This window comes from Balaenoptera ricei, chromosome 4 (genome assembly GCF_028023285.1).
Source record: "Balaenoptera ricei isolate mBalRic1 chromosome 4, mBalRic1.hap2, whole genome shotgun sequence".
Taxonomy (NCBI): domain Eukaryota; kingdom Metazoa; phylum Chordata; class Mammalia; order Artiodactyla; family Balaenopteridae; genus Balaenoptera; species Balaenoptera ricei.
The window spans coordinates 90,176,158-90,197,437 of NC_082642.1; the positions used below are offsets into that span (position 1 = coordinate 90,176,158).

General features: G+C 34.8%; 1 protein-coding gene across 10 annotated transcripts in view; it reads left to right on the forward strand.

Moving 5' to 3' along the window:
* LRCH3 (leucine rich repeats and calponin homology domain containing 3) overlaps positions 1 to 21,280 on the forward strand; it is a 108,917-nt gene that overhangs the window by 61,991 nt on the left and 25,646 nt on the right. For 6 of the 10 annotated variants that reach the window (XM_059920906.1, XM_059920910.1, XM_059920903.1 and 3 more), the window contains 6 exons: positions 982 to 1,130; positions 4,714 to 4,790; positions 13,682 to 13,733; positions 14,119 to 14,268; positions 17,609 to 17,659; positions 19,336 to 19,389. In XM_059920906.1, the coding sequence (XP_059776889.1) occupies positions 982 to 1,130; positions 4,714 to 4,790; positions 13,682 to 13,733; positions 14,119 to 14,268; positions 17,609 to 17,659; positions 19,336 to 19,389 (533 nt within the window). The remainder of the gene's footprint in view (positions 1 to 981; positions 1,131 to 4,713; positions 4,791 to 13,681; positions 13,734 to 14,118; positions 14,269 to 17,608; positions 17,660 to 19,335; positions 19,390 to 21,280) is intronic. The other 4 variants (XM_059920904.1, XM_059920908.1, XM_059920907.1 and 1 more) reach the window with 2 other exon arrangements.

Sequence of the window (21,280 nt, forward strand, 5' to 3'; positions counted from 1 at the left end):
TGGAATTATTTAGAAATAACTGAGTCAGAAAACTAAATTGAGAAATAGACTTCTTCAAATTTACTATTCCCAGCAACTGCAACTTTTAGGCAGCCTATAGACCACCATACAATAATGGCTGGGAGTTAATACATCTCTGGAGAAATCATCTTAGTAGTAAGTTTTTTTTTCTAGTGTGCCATCTAAAGTGGCTTTTAAAAATAGTTACTTTTTAAACTTAAAAAAAAATTAATGGGGTGCACCCAAGTGTATTAGAAGAAATAATGATGTGGCTATATGTTATTTATGTGCTTCTCCTCACCCCAGAGCATTTTGAGAAGCAAAAATTCCTCAAATGATTCCCTTCCATCCACAAACTGCTACAAAATATCTGCAATACTGACCTGTAGAAAATAATTTTCTAAATAGGAAAATAAATCTTGTTCTAGTTATGGACCACAGTTACAGGAACGGGAACAGTCGTCAGTATCTACTTCTTTATCACCAAGTCCACTTTCCTCCTGTCTTTTCACTTTTATTTTGAGTTGATTATGTTAGGTTTTCTGCCTCCCAGCTCTTCAAAGAGGTATGATTAAGCCCCAAACCTAAAACATGCAAAAAAAAAAAAACTAAAAGAAGATATATTTTCCGATGTTAAAAAATTGTTCTTCTTATCTGTCTCACAAACTCAAACTGTCTTGTTTAAGATAGTCAAGAGCTGTCCAAAGAAAAAAGAAAGATTAGAGGTCTGTTTTCCAATAATTACCATCAATTACTGCATTCTTTATAGTGAATTAGGACTAAGATTTTTTCTTTAGCCTATTTTTGTGAGTGGCCATAGACTAAATAATAAAGGCTTATGTAATTTAAACTTCTTATTCCTCCCAGTTTCAGAATAGAAAATGTTAGGGAAAAGGAAAGAATGCAATTCAGTGTTTTTTGTGGGCTATCTAATTTGAATGTTTTTTCTGGTGTCTGTGTGTGTATGTGTCGTATGAACAGTGGAACATGATCTGGATCAGATTGACTATATTGACAGCTGTACTGCGGAGGAAGAAGAGGAAGAAGTGAGACCACCCAAGGGCCTGGACTCAGACAGCCTCAGTTCACAGTTTATGGCATATATTGAACAACGGCGAATCTCTCATGAGGTAGTATACACACTTAAGCTTAAATTTGTTGCTATCCCCTAGTAAAAACAGTTTATGACAGTATAAATTTCTATCATATCAGTGATTTGTTGGTTTAGGCTTAATTATTTGTTTTATTATATTTAGTTCCAATTTTATTACTGAGTTTTTCAGATTTTTTTTTAAAATCAGACAATACTCTCAAGTCAAGTTTAGGTTTATTTTTCAAATAAAAAGACAGATTTCAGAATTTTGAAGAAGGAATAAAAGAAGTCCTAAGAGTATCCTGTGCCTTGGAAGAAAATGCAGAGGAATATGATGCTTTTCATTGTTGTTCTTATTGTTTTTTTAATGTTATTAACTGGTAAATCATAGTTTGATCAGTAATTAAGAACTGAACCAAACTGCTGACTTTTGGAGCAACATACAGACTTAACCATAGAATTTTTATGATGAGCTTAATTATATTGGCGCTTTTATGTGAAATCACACAGAATATAAATTGTTTGCCATTAAAATTCTTGGATGTCTCTTATAGTGGAGCATTGAGTTGCCTTAGAAAACAAGTGAGCATTCAGCCCACTGCAAAATCTCTGCCAATTCCCCAACGGTCTCAAGTAGAAATAGCATTCTTCAGTGTATCTAGTCAGCATAATAAAATGGCTGCACTTCATTGTGTGTGATGTTAATGTCTGGAGTTGGTCCCAGGCTTTGAGCAGGGATTATTTGAGAAACACTTGGGGCCTTTTTGGAGAATGATGTATTTAGTCTTTTAGAAATAGCGAATAGTCACTTCAAGTGGGACATGTTATAGAGTGTTATTATCATTCTTTAAAAAAAAAAAAACCCTTGGTCTTCCTGTCTGAAGGCTTTTGAACACAGTATTTTTTGTTGGTGTTCAAATGACATTCTTTTATTTAAAGTTGGATAAAGTTATATACAGTATTCCCCCCACCCCATATCCACAGGGTGTACGTTCTAAGACCCCTAGTGGATGGTTGCCTGAAACCACGGATGGTACTGAGCCCTGTATGTACTATGTTTTTTCTTATACATACACACCTATGATAAAGTTTAATTTATAAATTAGTCACAGTAAGAGATTAAGAATAATAACTAATAATAGAATAGAAAAATTATAACAATATACTGTAACAAAAATTATATGAATGTGGTTTCTCTCTCTCGAAATATTTCATTGTACAAATTTAATGCCTTTTCCATCTTAACTAAGCATTCATTTATCACATGCTGTGACTGTAACTTTTGCAGTTTGAGGTTCAACAGCAAAACTAGCATGAATGTCTTTTTCCTTCACAATTTCACAGATAGAAGATTTCTTCTTACTATAGATCTTACCTCAGCATGCAATTTCTTTTCTTTCCTTATTAATTCAAGAACTTTCACCTTTTCACTTAAAGGAAGCACTTTATGACTTATCTTTGGTATATTCAAATTGCCAACATCACTACTTTTGCACTTGGGGCCATTATTAAGTAAAATAGGCACTGCTGTACTGCGACAGTCAATCTGTTAACCAAGAGAGACTAACTGAGCCGGCTACTAACTGACTAACAGGCAGGATACTCTGGACAAAGAGATGATTTACAACCCAGGTGGGATGGAGCGGGACAGCTTGAGGTTTCATCAGAACAGCGTGCAATTTAAAACTTATTAATTGTTTATTTCTGAAGTTATCCGTTTAATATTTTTGGAACATGGTTGACTGTGGGTGACTGAAATCTCGAAAAGTGAAACCAGAAGATAAAGTGGACTACTGTAAATCAAAGTCCTGCAGCCTACAGATAGCAGTGTGTACCTGTGATTAATGAAACTTGTGGTTCAGGCTATAAGCACTTCTGCTAGAGCAGAGGGCAACTACTTTGCAATAAAGTTTAAGTTAACAATGCACATTATAATCTAAAAGGGAATCCTCTTTCTTGTGGTCTTTCTCTTTGACCATTTTACTGTTAATTAGGCTGTGTAGATGAGGTATTTCTACTAAAAGTGAAAATGCATGTTATGCTACTGATGAAAAATTGTAGTGTCATTTCTTTAATCCATTATATTGGCTAATTTGTAATAAGTTTTTTGATTCCATCTACCTACTATATATAGTAGTTTTTATGATTCTGTCATAAGGCTCTTTATGACTTCTGTGTCATAAGGCTTTCTAAAGTTTGGCACCTATAAAAATAAAATAAAGCAGTATTATTTTAAATGGTTTAATAACCAGTGACGAAATACTTTTTTATATTCTTGGATACTACCTAAACATGGGTTGTTAAAAACAATTTGAGATTTTAAACACTCTGCTATTGTTTAATTTTATCATAATGCCTGTCACATACATAGTGATACTGTCATAAAATAAGGTATGACTTATATTTATAGACTATGACATATTTATTTTTTAAATTAAACCAATGTTACATTCATTTTGTCATGAAAATTTCATGTACCTCTTGCAATAATTTTAGGTAATTGCAGTATGGTAAAACCAGGGTGATAAGTCACTGATGTTAACATACTAGGAGAGATTTTTGTTTACTTAAAAAGTCATATTCACTGAAATTAGAGTAATTATTCTCTCATCAAGATTCTAGAATTGTATCTCATTTAATATGATTATGCCCAGACTTTACGGGAGTCAGCTTTAGCCCTTTGGAGTAACTCACCAAAGAAGATTTTCTAGTTATGTGTGATGTACCTATTTCTTGGAGATAGACTATAAATAGTTTTACATTTGATTTCTAGGTTTTTTTTTTTTTTTGGATAAGTTTTTTTTTCCCCTTCCAGAATACCCATTTTGATGATTATTTTTGGTGTTGAAGTAAGATTATATTGTTTTTATAGATTCTCATTTGACAAAATATGTGGTGTGATATCCCATGAGCCTCTACCTTTGATTTATAATTTTATTTTACAGTATATAGTCCATATAACTTAAGCCAGTTTAATTTTCTTTGGTAATATTTTTTGAAATGACCTTTACCCTTCAGTTTATAAATAAATTGCCACTATTTTTCTTTTAATTAATATCATATTTTACCATAAATAGAAGTTACTTTTTGCTTTATCTTGGTATTCCACCAGCATCCCCAGGACTATTTGTCTGACTAACATAAGTAACAATTTATGACGATGAAGAAGTAAAGAAATGTAATCTCCCCAGTGAACTTCCTATTACTAGAAATATTCAAGAGAGGCTGAGCAAAAGTCACGGTAGGGTTGGTAGGAATTCCTGTTCTAGATGGAAGTTTGTACTAGATGACCTCTAAGATCCTTTTCAACTTTCACATCTTATCATCTAGTAAATATTACTGTATGGTCATTATAATTCATAAAATACGGTGTGAAGAAAATCTGCTTTTTTAAAATAAATGTTTTTGGATTGTGAACAGTTTTGTGTTTACCAAAGCAGTAATATAGCCTATAATGCTTTTAAACATGAAAATTCACACTTGAAGTTTCTGTTAAAATATTTTTAGTGTAATATACAGATCCCTAAATGCCAAGTTGAATGTGAACTGTGTAATTACACTTTTCTGGATACATGTGGATACATGTGTTAAATTGATCTGTTTTTCTTTTTTTGGCCTAGGGTTTACCAGTAAAGCCAGTACCCATGAGGGAATTTCAAAAAACAGAAGACATGAGAAGATATTCACATCAAAACAGGTTTGAAAAACCAATTCTACTTATTTCTTTCTGTCTGAAAACTCAATAATTAGGTAATGAAATGATTTTCGTTTTGTGTAGATCTATGTATAATGAAGATGTTTAGATACTATGTGTTTTAAATATGATGTATTTAGAGCTAAGTGAAATGTACCTTTGTGCTTAGGTAATAGAAAAAGAAGTAAAATTGATTTATTCATTCTAAATTCAGATCACCTAAACCATTACCTGTATAATTATTTGATTTGAAGATACTTAATAGCAGTGAGATTTTATAGTGATATGTCTGGATTTATGCATAAAGAGGGCTAAATGAATTTCCAGAGTCCTGCAATTATATTAGTTAAACTTTTGATTAGAAACAGAGCCACAGACCAAGACAGCGATATATTCCTCATTCCTATCTCAATTGAAGTGATCTTTTATCTACAGTTAGTGCCTCACACAATATTTCTAAATTTAGCCTGGCCATTTAGAGTACTGCTGCTGCTTCTTTTTTTTTTCAAGAGTACTGCTTCTTATTCTTGAATTCCAAAAAGTTTCTTGTCATAAACTGTATCACAATAGTTGAAAAATTCCCAGCCTTTGGTTTTTGCTTCCTTTTTATTTTTATGAAATCTTAAAGTGGTAGACTTGATATGCCTATTCTTAAACAACAGTAAATTTACTGTGTAGATAGTGTCATACATCATTCTTTACTTACACTTGGCAGGATATTGAAGTTCTTTAGGAGACTGAGATATAGATGGATAAAGAAAATGTAGGGAGAATAATGAAAGAAGTCTTATAACTTGGACTTCTTAGTCTTATTAGTTAGTTCATGGTGATTTAGTTACATTTCATATCTTTGAAATTTATCTCAAAAGAGCTTTTTAGTTACCATGTGTCCTTATATTGAAAGTGTGGTCATTTGAGATTCCAGTGTCATGCAAGGATTTCTTGTTACACTTCCCCATAGTAGGGGGACCTCAGCTTTATCTTTTGTCCTTCCTGCCTCCTGTGTCCATCATAAGTAAAGCCCAAGAGTCCCAGGATATGATACACCCACCCTCAAGGTGAAAGCCAGCTTTTTTTTTTTAACATCTTTATTGGAGTATAATTGCTTTACAATTTTGTGTTAGTTTCTGCTATATAACAAAGTGAATCAGTTATATATATACATATATCCCCATATCCCCTCTCTCTTGCATCTCCCTGCCATCCTCCCTATCCCACCCCTCTAGGTGGTCACAAAGCAGCAAGCTGATCTCCCTGTGCTATGCAGCTGCTTCCCACTAGCTATCTGTTTTACATTTGGTAGTGTATATATGTCAATGCTACTCTCTCACTTTGTCCCATCTTCCCCTTCCCGGCCCCCCACCCCCGTGTCCTCAAGTCCATTCTCTACGTCTGCGTCTTTATTCCTGTCCTGCCCCTAGGTTCATGAGAACCATATTTTTTTTAGATTCCGTATATATGTGTTAGCATACGGTATGTGTCTTTCTGACTTACTTCATTCTGTATGACAGACTCTAGGTCCATCCACCTCACTACAAATAACTCAATTTAGTTTCTTTTTATGGCTGAGTAATATTCCGTTATATATGTGCCATATCTTCTTTATCCATTCATCTGTCGTTGGGTGCTTAGGTTGCTTCCATGTCCTGGCTCTTGTAAATAGTGCTGCAGTGAACATTGTGGTGCATGACTCTTTTTGAATTATGGTTTTCTCAGGGTATATGCCCAGTAGTGGGATTGCTGGGTTGTATGGTAGTTCTATTTTTAGTTTTTTAAGGAACCTCCATACTGTTCTCCATAGTGGCTGTATCAGTTTACATTCCCACCAACAGTGCAAGAGGGTTCCCTTTTCTCTACACCCTCTCCAGCATTTATTGTTTGTAGGATTTTTTTTTTTTTTTTTTGGCTGCATTGGGTCTTCGTTGCTACACGCAGGCTTTCTCTAGTTGCGGCGAGTGTGGGCTACTCTTCGTTGCGGTGTGCGGGCTTCTCATGGCGATGGCTTCTCTTGTTGCAGAGCACAGGCTATAGGCATGCGGGCTTCAGTAGTTGTGGCAGGCAGGCTCAGTAGTTGTGGCTCGTGGGCTGTAGAGCACAGGCTCAGTAGTTGTGATACACGGGCTTAGTTGCTCCGTGGCATGTGGGATCTTCCCAGACCAGGGCTCGAACCTGTATCCCCTGCATCGGCAGGCGGATTCTTAACCACTGCGCCACCAGGGAAGCCCCTGTAGTTTTGTTTGATGATGGCCATTCTGACTGGTGTGAGGTGATACCTCATTGTGGTTTTGATTTGCATTTCTCTAATGATTAGTGATGTTGAACATCCTTTCATGTGTTTGTTGGCAACCTGTATATCTTCTTTGGAGAAATGTCTATTTAGGTCTTCTGCATATTTTTGGACTGGGTTTTTTGTTTTTGTGAAATTGAGCTGCATGACCTGCTTGTATATTTTGGAGATTAATCTTTTGTCAGTTGCTTCATTTGCAAATACTGTCTCCCATTCTGAGGGTTGTCTTTTCGTCTTGTTTGTAGTTTCCTTTGCTTTGCAAAAGGTTTTAAGTTTCATTAGGTCCCATTTGTTTATTTTTGTTTTTACTTCCATTACTCTAGGAGGTGGGTCAAAAAGGATCTTGCTGTGATTTATGTCATAGAGTGTTCTGCCTATGTTTTCCTCTAAGAGTTTTATAGTGTCTGGCCTTACATTTAGGTCTTTAATCCATTTTGGGTTTATTTTTGTGTATGGTGTTAGGGAGTGTTCTAATTTCATTCTTTTACATGTAGCTGTCCAGTTTTTCCAGCACCACTTATTGAAGAGACTGTTTTTTCTCCATTGTATGTTCTTACCTCCTTTATCAAAGATAAGGTGACCATATGTGCTTGGGTTTACCTCTGTGCTTTCTATCTTGTTCCACTGATCTATATTTCTGTTTTTGTGCCAGTACCATGCTGTCTTGATTACTATAGCTTTGTAGTATAGTCTGAAGTCAGGGAGCCTGATTCCTCCAGCTCTGTTTTTTCTTTCTTAAGATTGCTTTGGCTATCCGGGGTCTTTTGTGTTTCCATACAAATTGTAAAATTTTCTGTTCTAGTTCTATAAAAAATGCCATTGGTAATTTGATAGGGATTGCATTGAATCTGTAGATTGCCTTGGGTAGTATTGTCATTTTCACAATATTGATTCTTCCAATCCAAGAACATGTTATATCTCTCCATCTGTTTGTATTGTCTTTGATTTCTTTCATCAGTATCTTATAGTTTTCTGCATACAGGTCTTTTGTCTCCTTAGGTAGGTTTATTCCTAAGTATTTTATTCTTTTTGTTGCAGTGGTAAATGAGAGTGTTTCCTTAGTTTCTCTTTCAGATTTTTCATTGTTAGTGTATAGGAATGCAAGAGATTTCTGTGCATTAATTTTGTATCCTGCTACTTTACCAAATTCATTGATTAGCTCTAGTAGTTTTCTGGTAGCATCTTTAGGATTCTCTATGTATTGCATCATGTCATCTGCAAAAGTGACAGTTTTACTTCTTCTTTTCCGATTTGGATTACTTTTACTTTTATTTCTTTTTTTTCTCTGATTGCCGTGGCTAAAACTTCCCAAGCTATGTTGAATAATAGTTGTGAGAGTGGGCACCCTTGTCTTGTTCCTGATCTTAGAGGAAATGGTTTGTTTTTCACCATTGAGAATGATGTTGACTGTGGGTTAGTCATATATGGCCTTTATTATGTTGAGGTAGTTTCCCTCTGTGCCCACTTTCTGGAGAGTGTTTATCATAAATGGGTGTTGAATTTTGTCAAAAGCTTTTTCTGCATCTGTTGAGTTTATCATATGGTTTTTATCCATCAATTTGTTAATGTGGTGTATCACATTAATTGATTTGTGTATACTGAAGAATCCTTGCGTTCCTGGGATAAACCCCACTTGATCATGGTGTATGATCCTTTTAATGTGCTGTTGGATTCTGTTTGCTAGTATTTTGTTGAGGATTTTTGCATCTATATGCATCAGTGATATTGGGCTGTAATTTTCTTTTTTTGTATTATTTTTGTCTGGTTTTGGTATCAGGGTGATGGTGGCCTCGTAGAATGAGTTTGGGAGTGTTCTTCCCTCTGCTATATTTTGGAGGAGTTTGAGAAGGATGGGTGTTAGCTCTTCTCTAAATGTTTGATAGAATTCACCTGTGAAGCCCTTCTGGTCCTGGACTTTTGTTTGTTGGAAGATTTTTAATCACAGTTTCAATTTCATTTCTTGTGATTGGTCTGTTCATATTTTCTATTTCTTCCTGGCTCAGTCTTGGAAGGTTGTACTTTTCTAAGAATTTGTCCATTTCTTCCAGGTTGTCCATTTTTTATTGGCATATAGTTGTTTGTAGTCGTCTCTCATGATCCTTTGTATTTCTGCAGTGTTGTTACTTCTTTTTCATTTCTCAGTCTGTTGATTTGAGTCTTCTCCCTTTTTTTCTTGATGAGTCTGGCTAATGGTTTATCAATTTTGTTTATCCTTTCAAAGAACCAGCTTTTAGTTTTATTGATCTTTGCTATTGTTTCCTTCATTTCTTTTTCATTTATTTCTGATCTGATCTTTATGATTTCTTTCCTTCCGCTAACTTTGGGTTTTTTTCGTTCTTCTTTCTCTAATTGCTTTAGGTGTAAGGTTAGTTTGTTTATTTGAGATTTTTCTTGTTTCTTGAGGTAGGATTGTATTGCTGTAAACTTCCCTCTTAGAACTGCTTTTGCTGCATCCCATAGGTTTTGGGTCGTCGTGCTTTCATTGTCATTTGTTTCTAGGTATTTTTTGATTTCCTCTTTGATTTCTTCAACGATCTCTTGGTTATTTAGTAGCGTATTGTTTAGCCTCCATGTGTTTGTATTTTTTACAGTTTTTTCCTGTAATTGCTATCTAGTCTCATAGCATTGTGGTCGGAAGAGATACTTGATACGATTTCAGTTTTCTTAAATTTACTGACTGAAAGCCAGCTTTTTGCTCAGGTGCCTTATATATTAGTTTTCTAGTACTTATGTAACAAATTACCACAAATTTGGTAGCTTAAAACATACCTATTTATTATATTACAGTTGTGAGAGATAGAAGTCTGGGCAGGCTTCTCTTGTTTCTCTGCTTACAGCCTCAAAAGGCCAAAGTCAAGGTGTTGGATGGCCTGGATTCTTATCTGGAGAACCCTGGAGGAGAATCCACTTCCTGGCTCATATAGGTTGCTGGCAGAATTCAGTTCCATGCAGTTATTGACTGAGGTCTCCATTACCTTGTTGGCTATTAGCTGGGAGTCATTTTAGCTTCTAGAGTCCACCTACATTTCTTGGTTCTTGGCTGCCTCCATCTCAAGACAGCAGTGACAGGCTAAATCCTTCTCACATTTTGAATCTCTGATTTCCCTTTCTGCCACATCTCACAAACTCTCTTGCCTCCTCTTCTGCTTTTAAGGACTTGTATGATTATATTAGGCCCACCTGGATAAGGTCAACCAATTAGTAACCTTAATTTCATCTACAAAGTCCTTTCTGACGTGTAACATATTTATTAGAGTAACACACCAGAGTGGAGATCGTGGGGGCCAAAAGTCTGCCTACCAAACCGTAATCCATAGTTCCTGTTTTTACTTCTTTTTAGAATCTGTGGATTCTTTATTTTTATGGCACTTTAGCAATGCATTTTAAAAGATTACTTTATTGAACAGTTTTTTTGTTTCCATTGGAAGAGTCATTCAGAGTATCTAATCTGCCGCAGTGCTAGAAACTGAATCAATGATTACTTTTAATTGGGTGTCTCAAAGCATTAGACCTTAATACAGTCTTTGGATAAGAACTCCATACTTTATCCCAAGAATCAGTTAAGCTCTAAGATCAATACATAACTTCATTTGTTTTAGTTAGATATGTGCTAAATATCTTCTTTGTGCTAAGTACGTTTTTAGATATTGGGAAATAGCTGTGAACTTTGAAAGTTCCTGTCCTCCTAGAGTTTACATTCAAATGGAATCATGAATTAGAACCTAGAAAAACAAAATCACCTCCGAATGACTGGCAGCTCTCAGGCTCACAAGACTTGTCTGTAACCTGAGTAATATGTTAACCAAAAAAGTTGATCAGTCCTCCAGTTACAAAGACTGAGAGGAATTGAGTCAGTTTACATATTGCTACTTGCTCATTAGTCATTGCTGAAAAGTTGCTTACCTGTTTTTTTCTCCTAATTCTCCTCCCCTCCCATCACCCACCATGTACATTTCTTCCTACCTACCCCTCCCACACACAAACACAAGACACTACTTGCCTGGGGGATAGTAAAGGTAGGGGGATACATTAAAAGTATTTTGATAAATTGGTAAGTGTTTTGTAGTTATTTGCTAAGATGGATTAAATGAACTTGAAGTTAAAACTAACAAAATTGTCATTCATTTTATATATCAAAAAAAATTTTTAAGGGCTCACTTATAATTTGATTGGCATTTTAGTTCAGGAGAGATGCTAATGTCAGGCTAGGTCCTGGGAAGTTCATTAATTTCTAGTTAGAAGCAGTATAGAATTACAGAACAGTTGAGTAATACCTGGAAATTTTTAGTTTCATGTTAGGTAGACAAAACTAGAAAAGCTACTCATATTAAATGTGGTTTTATGAACAAAGACAAGCAGAAGGGCAGTTCAGAGTCTGCTTCTTACTCTGCTCAAATAAGTTCAAGATTTAAAAAGGCATATAGTTACCTGTGTTTTTGTTTCAGTATCCCATACGTTTTGAGGGGAAGATGCCACTGCCATTCATTTAAACAATATTTCTTGAGCACTGCAGCCGTCTGGCTGTGTTCTAGGTCCCTGATGTCATAAAGCTAATCTTTTAATGGATGTAGACAAGTATATGTAACAAGTATTTGTCAGGAACTGCTAAGTGCTATAAAGAAAAATAAAGCAGGGTAAAAGAGTAGAGTCAGAGCAGGGGGAGAGTGAGAGCAATTTTATGAGGTAATAATATTTTGATAGAAACCTAAAAAATAGAGGGATCAAGCACTCTGGCTATCTAGGGGAGGAACAGTCTAGGCAGAGGCCCTGACAGAGGAACATGCTTGGTATGTTCAAGGAACACTAAAGAGTGTTATCAAGGCAGAACAGGTTTGGACTGTGAGATGAGAATTAAGTTGTGGTTATGTTCTACTTAAGGTGCCTGCTAGACATTCAAGGGGAGTTATCAAGTAAGCAGGTAGATACATAAGTTTGGAGTAAAGGGGAGAGAATTAGGGCTTAAACAACCAGCAAAAGAGGCTTAAGCAGGAAAGGTCATGGGGATAGGAGAGGGTGGTATCCCAGAGGCTAAGTGAAGAGAGCATCTCAAGACATGTGGAGAGAGATAAGCAGTGTCACACATACTGCTGGTAGGTTCAGTAAGGTGAGGGCTGAGAAATAACTATTGGATTTGGACATGTAAAGCCTCAGACTTGAAGAGAGCAGTTTTCAGTGAAGTTATGAGGACAGATCCAGATTGGTGTGGGTTCAAAATAAAATGGGATGAAATGAAGTAGAAACAATGGATTTAACCAGCTTTTTAAAGAGGTTTTGGTATAAAAAGAGAGTAAAGAAATGGGAGTAGAAAGAAGGTGTATACTAAAAGGTTTTGCTTGAAAAGCATTATTAAAACATAGTGTTCAAATCAGGGCACATAAACCCACTTGGGATGGGTTTACATGGTCCTTTCTGGGTTTTTTGGTGTCATTTATCTACAGATGGCCAATAAAAGCTATAGGAAATATTAACAGTGAAATTAGTAGTTTGGGACAAATTTACAGTTAATGCCAGTTATTCTTCTCCCAGACTAGTATATAGTACTGGAGTCACTCATCTCTCATTATTGGTTATATCCCAGTTAAAAGTCTTACCCTACCAACCCACTCTCCTCCTCTTATCTTGTCAGACTTGTGACTGAGGATGCACTGATTAGGAGTGCTAGGATAAAGGTTGACAAGGATTAGTAGAAAGTTAAGGAAGTTTTTCCCTAGCTTTAACATTATTTTAAACCTTGTGTAGGAAGTTATTAAGTAATTTATTTGGTAGTTATTTATTCTGTTCCTTTTAAAAATTATAAACATAATTTATTCTGTCAAAAGTTTTTTTAATGGCTAGAAATTTTTTTAAAAAAAGAATTTTGTGAAAACTTCAAAGATTTGGAACCAATATAAGAAAAAAAAGTGGCATGAAAGAGTATAGTAGAATAGCTTAAGTTTTTGTTTTCTTACATATTATATTTTTAAAATTCAGGGATTACAACAGGGAATATATATCGAAGTATAAGAATTAACACTGATAAAACCGAGAAGCAAGTTTTACTGTTTTTTTTTAAGCATCAAATCAGGTTTCATGTTTTTCTAAAAGATAAAAATCAACAAAATCTTTACTTTCGTTGTTAAAATTGCTTCTTCAATTAAAATGGGAGTAGGAGTGCTTTAAACGTACAGTTACAGGTTCTGTAGTATTCCAGGTTTCTGCTGATAAAATGGCTTTGTGTATAAACCATCTCCATTTACATGTATCTTGTTTCAGTCATGGTAGTAAGATTGTAGTTCTGTGTGCTGTAAAGAAACGATATTGTTTGAGAAGTGATCTCAAATAACCGTATTGTCAGCACTGGCTGTCATAGATAGTTGTTAGCTATCTGTAGCTTCATCAGTGATATCATCACGTGAAATGTGAGTTGGAGACATCAGGTGTTCCTGTAGCTTAATTTAGTGACTTGGGCTCAAGTTTACAAAATGCAATTGGTCTTTCAGTGCTGACCAGACAGTTTGCCTGCTGATTAATAGAAAGCTGCATTAACAATAAAATTCTACTTGTCTTTTATCTATCTGTCTGTCTTATCAAAGAGTTTTTTCTTTCCTTTTTTTCTTTTTTGGGTCAGGGTTCCAGCTGAGCCATCTTCTCTCTTATCACTATCACCGAGTCATACTCAGGTAAAAACATTTTTTTCAGTTTTAGTTTGTGGGTTTTTTTAAAATTAAGATGGTTTTCTTCTTTTATAATACTTAAATTACAGTTAATTGCCAAATATCTATAAATTTCATTACCTGTCTCTTCAATCTACAGTTAATATAATATGTGCACCTTATGCTGGTAACAGTGTTTTTAGACACCAGACAGAAAATAATTCTTTATAATACATGTAAGAACACAGTGCAAAGATGGGAAAAGATTAGCAATAAACACATCTGAAGAAATGCTAGGTGACTGCAAAGTAAAAGTTGCTTGGGTCAGCAGTAGTTTCCCAAATTGATAAAGAATATTGGTAAGTTGATCTTTATCGCTACTTACATATGCAAAATGATACTTTTCTTCTAGTTTTCACATGCAGACTTGGAACTTCATCGGAGAAGAGAACAATTAATAGAACGTACTCGGAGAGAGGCACAACTTGCTGCCCTACAGTATGAGGAGGAGAAAATAAGGACCAAGCAGATTCAAAGAGATGCTGTCCTGGACTTTGTCAAGGTGAGTCCTTTGGATTCATTGAATGATATTCCTAAAGTTTCTTAGAAGTAAGTGCTTATTTGTTTTTCTGAGGATGTCAGGTTTTATTGTCTTAATTTAAAAAAAAAGAGTTGATATCTTAATTACAAGAATTCTCAAGTAAATAGTATAACTGTCTCCTGCTTGTGATTAGATTAATTGTCCTCATATGTAGATAGGCTTGAGGACAATCAGAAGTGATTTATCTTGCTTTTAGGACAGTGATAGTCTCTACTCTTAACTACCTGTCTATCGTTAGACATATCACTTTACTGTCCAGCTGCCATTTCCTAAATCTCTAGTACATCAAGAAAGTGAAAATGCTATATGTAAACTGTAAAGTACCATGCAAATATAAACTATTGTTATCTGAACCTATCACTGACTTCCTTACCTCTAAGGAATACCAAAAATTTGCAAGGCTCACAGGCTTAATACTTTAGTCATCTTTGATTCTTTACTTTCTGTTTTCTCCACATCTACCCAATTAACAACCCCTGTTAATACTTCTTTTTCTAATCAGCCTCTATAGTTGCCTCTAAACCTGGTTTGATTTTTTGCCTATGTTACTTAAGTCTTTTTGTTCTGAAATCACCTTGGAATTTTTTCTGTATAGTTAAATAATTATTTATATTTTTGCTTGTTTAATATCTGTCTCTCCCAGGAATTACCTGGTGGTCCAATGGTTAGGACTCCACGTCCTCACTGCGAAGGGCCTGGGTTTGATCCCTGGTCGGGGAACTAAAGTCCCACAAGCCACGTGGTGTGGCCAAAAAAACACACACACACACACGCATGCACACACACACACACACATATATATAACATATCTGTCTCTCCCATTTATCCATAAACTCCATGAAGACAGGGACCATGTCTGTCATGTTTATTCACTGCTATATCCCTAGATTTAAGCAGGTCTTAGCCCCTAGTAAAGCTCAATAAATATTTTTTAAATGAATGATTGAACAAATGAATCACTCATGCTCTAAATGCTTTCTCTCTTGTTTCGTAACTCTAGCCAAAGTATATCTTCCTTAAGTACCATACACATGATAAATTCTCTTATATTTTTTCAAATGTATCAAGCCTGTGATGATGATCTCTGATGCTCAGGGAGGATAACAATTTTCCTAAGGTTAAATACTCAGCTAATAAGTGGCAGAGCAAAGATTCTAATCAAGACAGGCTGAACAGAAAATGGAAATAAAGCTGATGGAAAATAAACAGTTTCTTTTAAAAAAAAAAAAGTCTCGATGGTAACTAGACTTATCATGGTGATCACTTTGTAATGTATAGAAATATCAAATCACTGTCTTTTGCACCAGGAACTAACATAGTGTTGTAGGTCAGTTATACTTCAAAAACAAACAAACGGACAAGCTAATAGAAAAAGAGGTCAGAATTGTGGTTACCAGAGACAGGGCATGGGGGAGGGAGAATTGGCTGAAGGTGGCCAAAAGGTACAGATTTCCAGTTATAAGATAAATAAGAATTAGGGATGCAATGTACAAAATATATGTTAAATGTGAAAGTTGTTAAGAGAGTAAATCCTAAGAGTTCTCATCATTTCATCATTATTTTCTTTCTCTTTTGTTATCTTTATGAGATGGTGGATGTTCACTAAACTTACTGTGGTAATCATTTCATCATGTATGTAAGTCAGATCATTATGCTAGTACACCTTAAACATCTCAATAAAACTGGAAAGAAAAAAAAAAAAAAAGAACAGGCTGGCTCCAAACCCTGGTCTATGACCAGAATGCTATACTGACTCTCAGTAAATGATAATGGCTAACACATACTATGTCCTAAGTGTTGTTCTATGCATTTTACATAAATTAACTCATTTAGCTTGCCTTCTGTAGAAGTCATATAACTAGTAAGAGATAATTATATTGTAGATAGCCTTGATTAAATGTCAAATTAGAGTTTGATCTTGAACAATTAGGCAGAAAAGAACAATTTTAGTTCTTAAGCAGGAGAAAAACAAGACAGGGAAAAAACTAATCTACTCATGTTAGAATATGTTAGAAAGAGATGAGGAAAGAAGGAAAATGAAATAGAGAGTAATTGCAATAATTAGATTAGGGTACAAAATGAAGGCATAAGACTAGATGATTTCTAAGTTTCCTAAGGAAAGGCAGTGTTGTCCTGTGGTAAGGGCTTAGAATCGGAAATATCTGAATTTGAATCCAGCTTTGCTACTTGGTATGTGCTTGACTTTTGGAAAGTTACTGAGCCATTCTGTGCCTTTATTTTTCTCATATGTTTAATGTTTAACTATTAACTATTTCAGAATTATTATGGCTGCACCTAGTACTTTTACTAGTATGGTGTATGCTGCACCCCCTACTACCACAAAGGGTTTTATAAATTAACTATAAGAGAGATTTCAAGAGAAGCATCATTATGTCTTATACATAGATGTGTAGTGAATGTTGAATAAATCACTGAAAATGAGTGGAAAAAAAAGCTTCCAAAGCAAGGGTTTGAGGCTAAAAGAATGGTTTTAATGGGAGTTAGCTTTGTGGAAAGAATGTCAGATTTGGGGTCAGAAGGCATAGGTGCAGATCTCAATTATGCTACTTACTAACTTTGTAACCTTGCACATATCATATAACCTCTCTATCCTCAATTTTCTCATCTTTAAAAGAATATGATTATGATGTTTGTTTATCTCACAGAATAAGAAGAATCACTTGAGATACTGTGTATAAGAACACATTGTAAAACACTCACTGTACAGATACTGTGATATTATTAATTGACATAATAACAGAAATTAGCAAATTGGGGGGAAATACCCAGTTAGTATGGGAAATTGAGGGGTTTTTTTGGTTATGTTGAACAGGAGATGACAGTGGGGTTTCTAAGTAGAGAGTTTCCACAGGCATTTGAAAATGCAAGCCTGAAATTTGGCTGATAGGAGAGAGCTAAAGCTGTTAGCATTAGAGTGATATTTGAAGCCATTAAAGAAAGAGAGGATGATTTCATTGAGAGAATTTAGTGAGAGATTACTACTCTGTGAATGTGTTTATATCCATGTACATATAAAAAACATAGTTTTTTAAAATTTCTCTTTATAGATGCTTATAGACACAGGAAAATACTGTTTGTCAGCTTATTGCTTTTCCTCATTTAAATTGTAAGCTATTTAAGGGAAAGGGCAGCTTCTTTTAACCAGTAAATCTAGAAAAATACCATACACGAGAGATACAGAGATTAATGTGAGTGATCATTTTAGTAAATAGCATTTTTCATTCCCAGTGTTCTAGATTCTGACCAGCTTCCCTTTTTTGGGGGGTGTGGGGTTATATAGCAAAAAGCGTCACAAAGTCCACAAAAACAACAGCCCCCCTTAGACGGTGAGGTAAGTTTATATCATCACCTTTCTTTGGAACTTTTTATTATTGCAATGAAAATGAAATGTTTTGCATGTGATTATCATATGTTTTCAGTGATCAAAATATTGCCATTTTCTTTTTTCCCCCTCACAAAATTCTCCTTACTAGGGAGAAAAAGACACAGGCCAGGAAGTTTATCAGAATCTATAGATCGGGGTTTTTTAAATCTATACACATCCGTCTGGAGATTATTTCCCTCCTCCCATCCCAGCAGAGTTATCATCTCCCTCATCCATTTTCAGAGCTACTGTGTAATGAGAGATGGTCCTGAGAGCTGTATCTGGCACACGTGAATGGTGTCGGTATTAAACAAAAAACTCTACATAGTATTTCAGCTTCAGTGCTCATTTCCTGTGTGTATATTATTGATTATACTTTGTACACATTAGTTTTATAATATTAAGTAGTACATTTTCATTACAAAGTAACATGTAAGATTGTTTATTAACCTTTAAAAAATCTATACAGCTAGATTCTGAATTATAATGATGTCCTAGCAAAAAGAAAAAAACAAACTAGATTGTAAATTTTATTGTTTTAACGTGTGTGCACGTTTAGTGACATTTACATTTTGAAATAAAATTTATGATTCATTATTTTTTAAAAAAATCTGTGCACCTATTTTGACTTGTTAAAATGAAGCTTATTACTAAATGAATATTTTTTTGTACTTGGCTTTTTCATTAGCTATTTTCCTTTATCTTTGCCTTCTTATTTTTTCAATTTATGATCATTACTTCCTTAAAAAATGCATAAAGGCATTATTTCACGTGAGTGTTGACTTTGCTTTTTGTAAAATAAGTTATTTGAAAACCTAACACATGGGGCTTTACAAGCATCAATCTTCAGCACAGTGTTTTCAAAGCACAAGTGTTTCTGGAATGGTAAAATGTATTGTTTGAAATGTTTTAAATTATCCATTATAAAGTTTTTTAAAATTTTATTGGACATATAATAACTATTTTTGGTCATTTATTTGAGAGCTTATGCATTGGTGTAGTACCTGAAAGATTCACTCAAGCACTTTCAGTTGTCTTTTCTTCACATGGTAATAACTCTGTACAAACCTTTGACAATCAAAGTTTGATAAGTTAATACACTCTTCCTTTTTTACCCAACATTTCCTTCTTACTGGTCATTCTGGAGTAATTCATTATCTGAAAACTAAAGCTCCTCAGGAAAATAACATGTGTAGTTTTAAAATTTCCAGTTGTACCCTTGTTTTGTCTGAGAAAGGCAATGAAGAGATGCCTAGACTAGAAATCATGACTCTTGGGTTTATTGTTTTGAATTTGTCACTAGCTCACTAAATGACCACAAATTATTTATGTTACTGCTACATCTTCAGCTTTCTCTTCTCAGAACAGAGAATAATTCCTATTCCCCTCCTTGCTTTAGAAAGTTTCTATGCAATAAGATCATATTTGAAGTTGTTTAAGTTCTTTAGAAGAAAACCGTTACCCAGAAACAACTTATTAGCTATTTTAATGCATGAATTCTGAATGATTGTGAATGTGGTCCTGTATGTCAGCATCTTCACAAGTATGTGTTAATATGTCTCTTTGCTTGTGTATTTGTGAAACTCGTCATGTGTGTGCATAGCTTGTTTTTGACATTGCTTCATTTTTCTCCACCTCTCCAGTGTCCCTTCCCATCCAGAAGGTCTCAGCACACTGATGATAGTGCCTTGTTAGTGGTAAGAACCTTGCACAAAATGGAGTTTTACATTGCTGTGTCGAGATTTGGGGAATAGCTATTGTACTTTTCATTCTGAATTGATCTAAATACCATAAAACATGATGAGCATCATTACTAAATGCTTTACAAATAGCTAGAACTGTCTCCCTACATTACTTCTCATGATTTACCCAGTGTTCCAAGTGTTCTGCAGATATGATTCAAATATCTTTGTTAGTGTTTCCAAAAGTAAAATATTTGCATTGAGAACCATATTGGCTTTGTATGTGTGTTTGGAGGAGAGGGAATAATATATTTGTTTTTTAAATGTTGTTTCTAATTCCAGGTGAACTTTATTAATCACTGTTTTGTCTTATAAGTCACCTGTATGATGAATGGTTCCCTTACTTCATGATGCTAATTATACAAATGTATATTTGGCATCCTATTTTATTATCTATTTTAACCTACTGAAAATCCCAAACTTTTAGCTCTCAAGATTATCCCTCCATACCCATTTTATATTTTAAGCTCAGGGAAACATTAACTTGGAATGCTGTCTACTGATCATTTTTAACATTGGTTTACTGTTTTTTAAATTTTGTATTTGATTTTATTGGACACATGCAAATTTAGAAGATACCTTAAAACACACTGGTTTACTTTTATTGCCTGTTTCATCAGCTGAAAATGAGTATAACTTCAGAGCTTTATTGAGAGTCTTACTTTTATCAGCTTTGCAAGAGAATTCTAACCATGTACATAATTGCTTTTCCTATCATGTTTTATGTTATTTTTTTCACCATAGTATTGAAAACTAGCAGTTCAAAAGCCTGTTGTCTGTAGCAATTCCTGTCTTAGGAGCTAGTAACTGCCGCCATTGTGCATACTACTGCATGAACTACATACTTGAGCATGAGATTTCTATTACATAAACTTTCATTGTCAGAATTTCTGTGTTCTGTAATCATCATTTCCTTTAAGATGGCTAAAGCACATTTTAACTGACAGTCTTATAAAGAAGTAAGCCTCTGGAGTTTTAGTCAAAGCTAATTGGCATGAGAAGCAAATAACAATTTAATGTAGAAAAATATTGAGAGCCTATGATGATCCAGACACTTTACCAGAATTATCTCATTCACTCCTCACAGCAGCCTTAAGAGTTAAACTTATCACCATTTTACAAATGATTACTGAGGCACAGAATGTTTTGTCCAGAATGTGACTTCTCCAAGGTCACAGCTAGTAAGTACAAGGCTGGGTTCAAATCTAGATCCGGGTGACTTGAGAACCTGCATGAACACTGTGCTATATTGCCTCCTGTACTGTAATTGAAAACACTTTGAAACACTTTAGGAAACTGAAGATGAGATTTAATAACACATATAGTAAGTGCTGAATGCCCAGGCGTTTTTGTCAAGGAAAAAGTGGAATTTGGAAAAACAATAAAATCCCCTTAGCGTGAAATTTGAAATTTCAGCCATTTTCAAAATACATACACTTTTATTTTACTTAACAGTATTCATGTCTGGCCTAAATTAGACGGCCTTTACAAACAAGAACCATGTCTCACATATTTTTGCATGCCAAATAGTGCCCAACATGTATGTATAACAAAAAGTCATTTTTTAAATCATACCTCTGATCTTCTCAAAACTACTTTTCAGTGGCTTCATATAGTAGAATAAAGTTCATATACTTTTTTTTTTAGATTTATTTATTATTTATTTTATTTATTTTTTTGGCTGCGTCAGGTCTTAGTTGCAGCACGTGGGCTTCTCTGTAGTTGTGGCGTGAGCGTTTTCTCTAGTTGTGGCGCGCAGACTCCAGGGCACGTGGGCTCTGTAGCTGTGGCGCGCGGGTTCCAGAGCGTGTGGGCTCTGTGGTTTGCAGCACACAGGCTCTCTCGT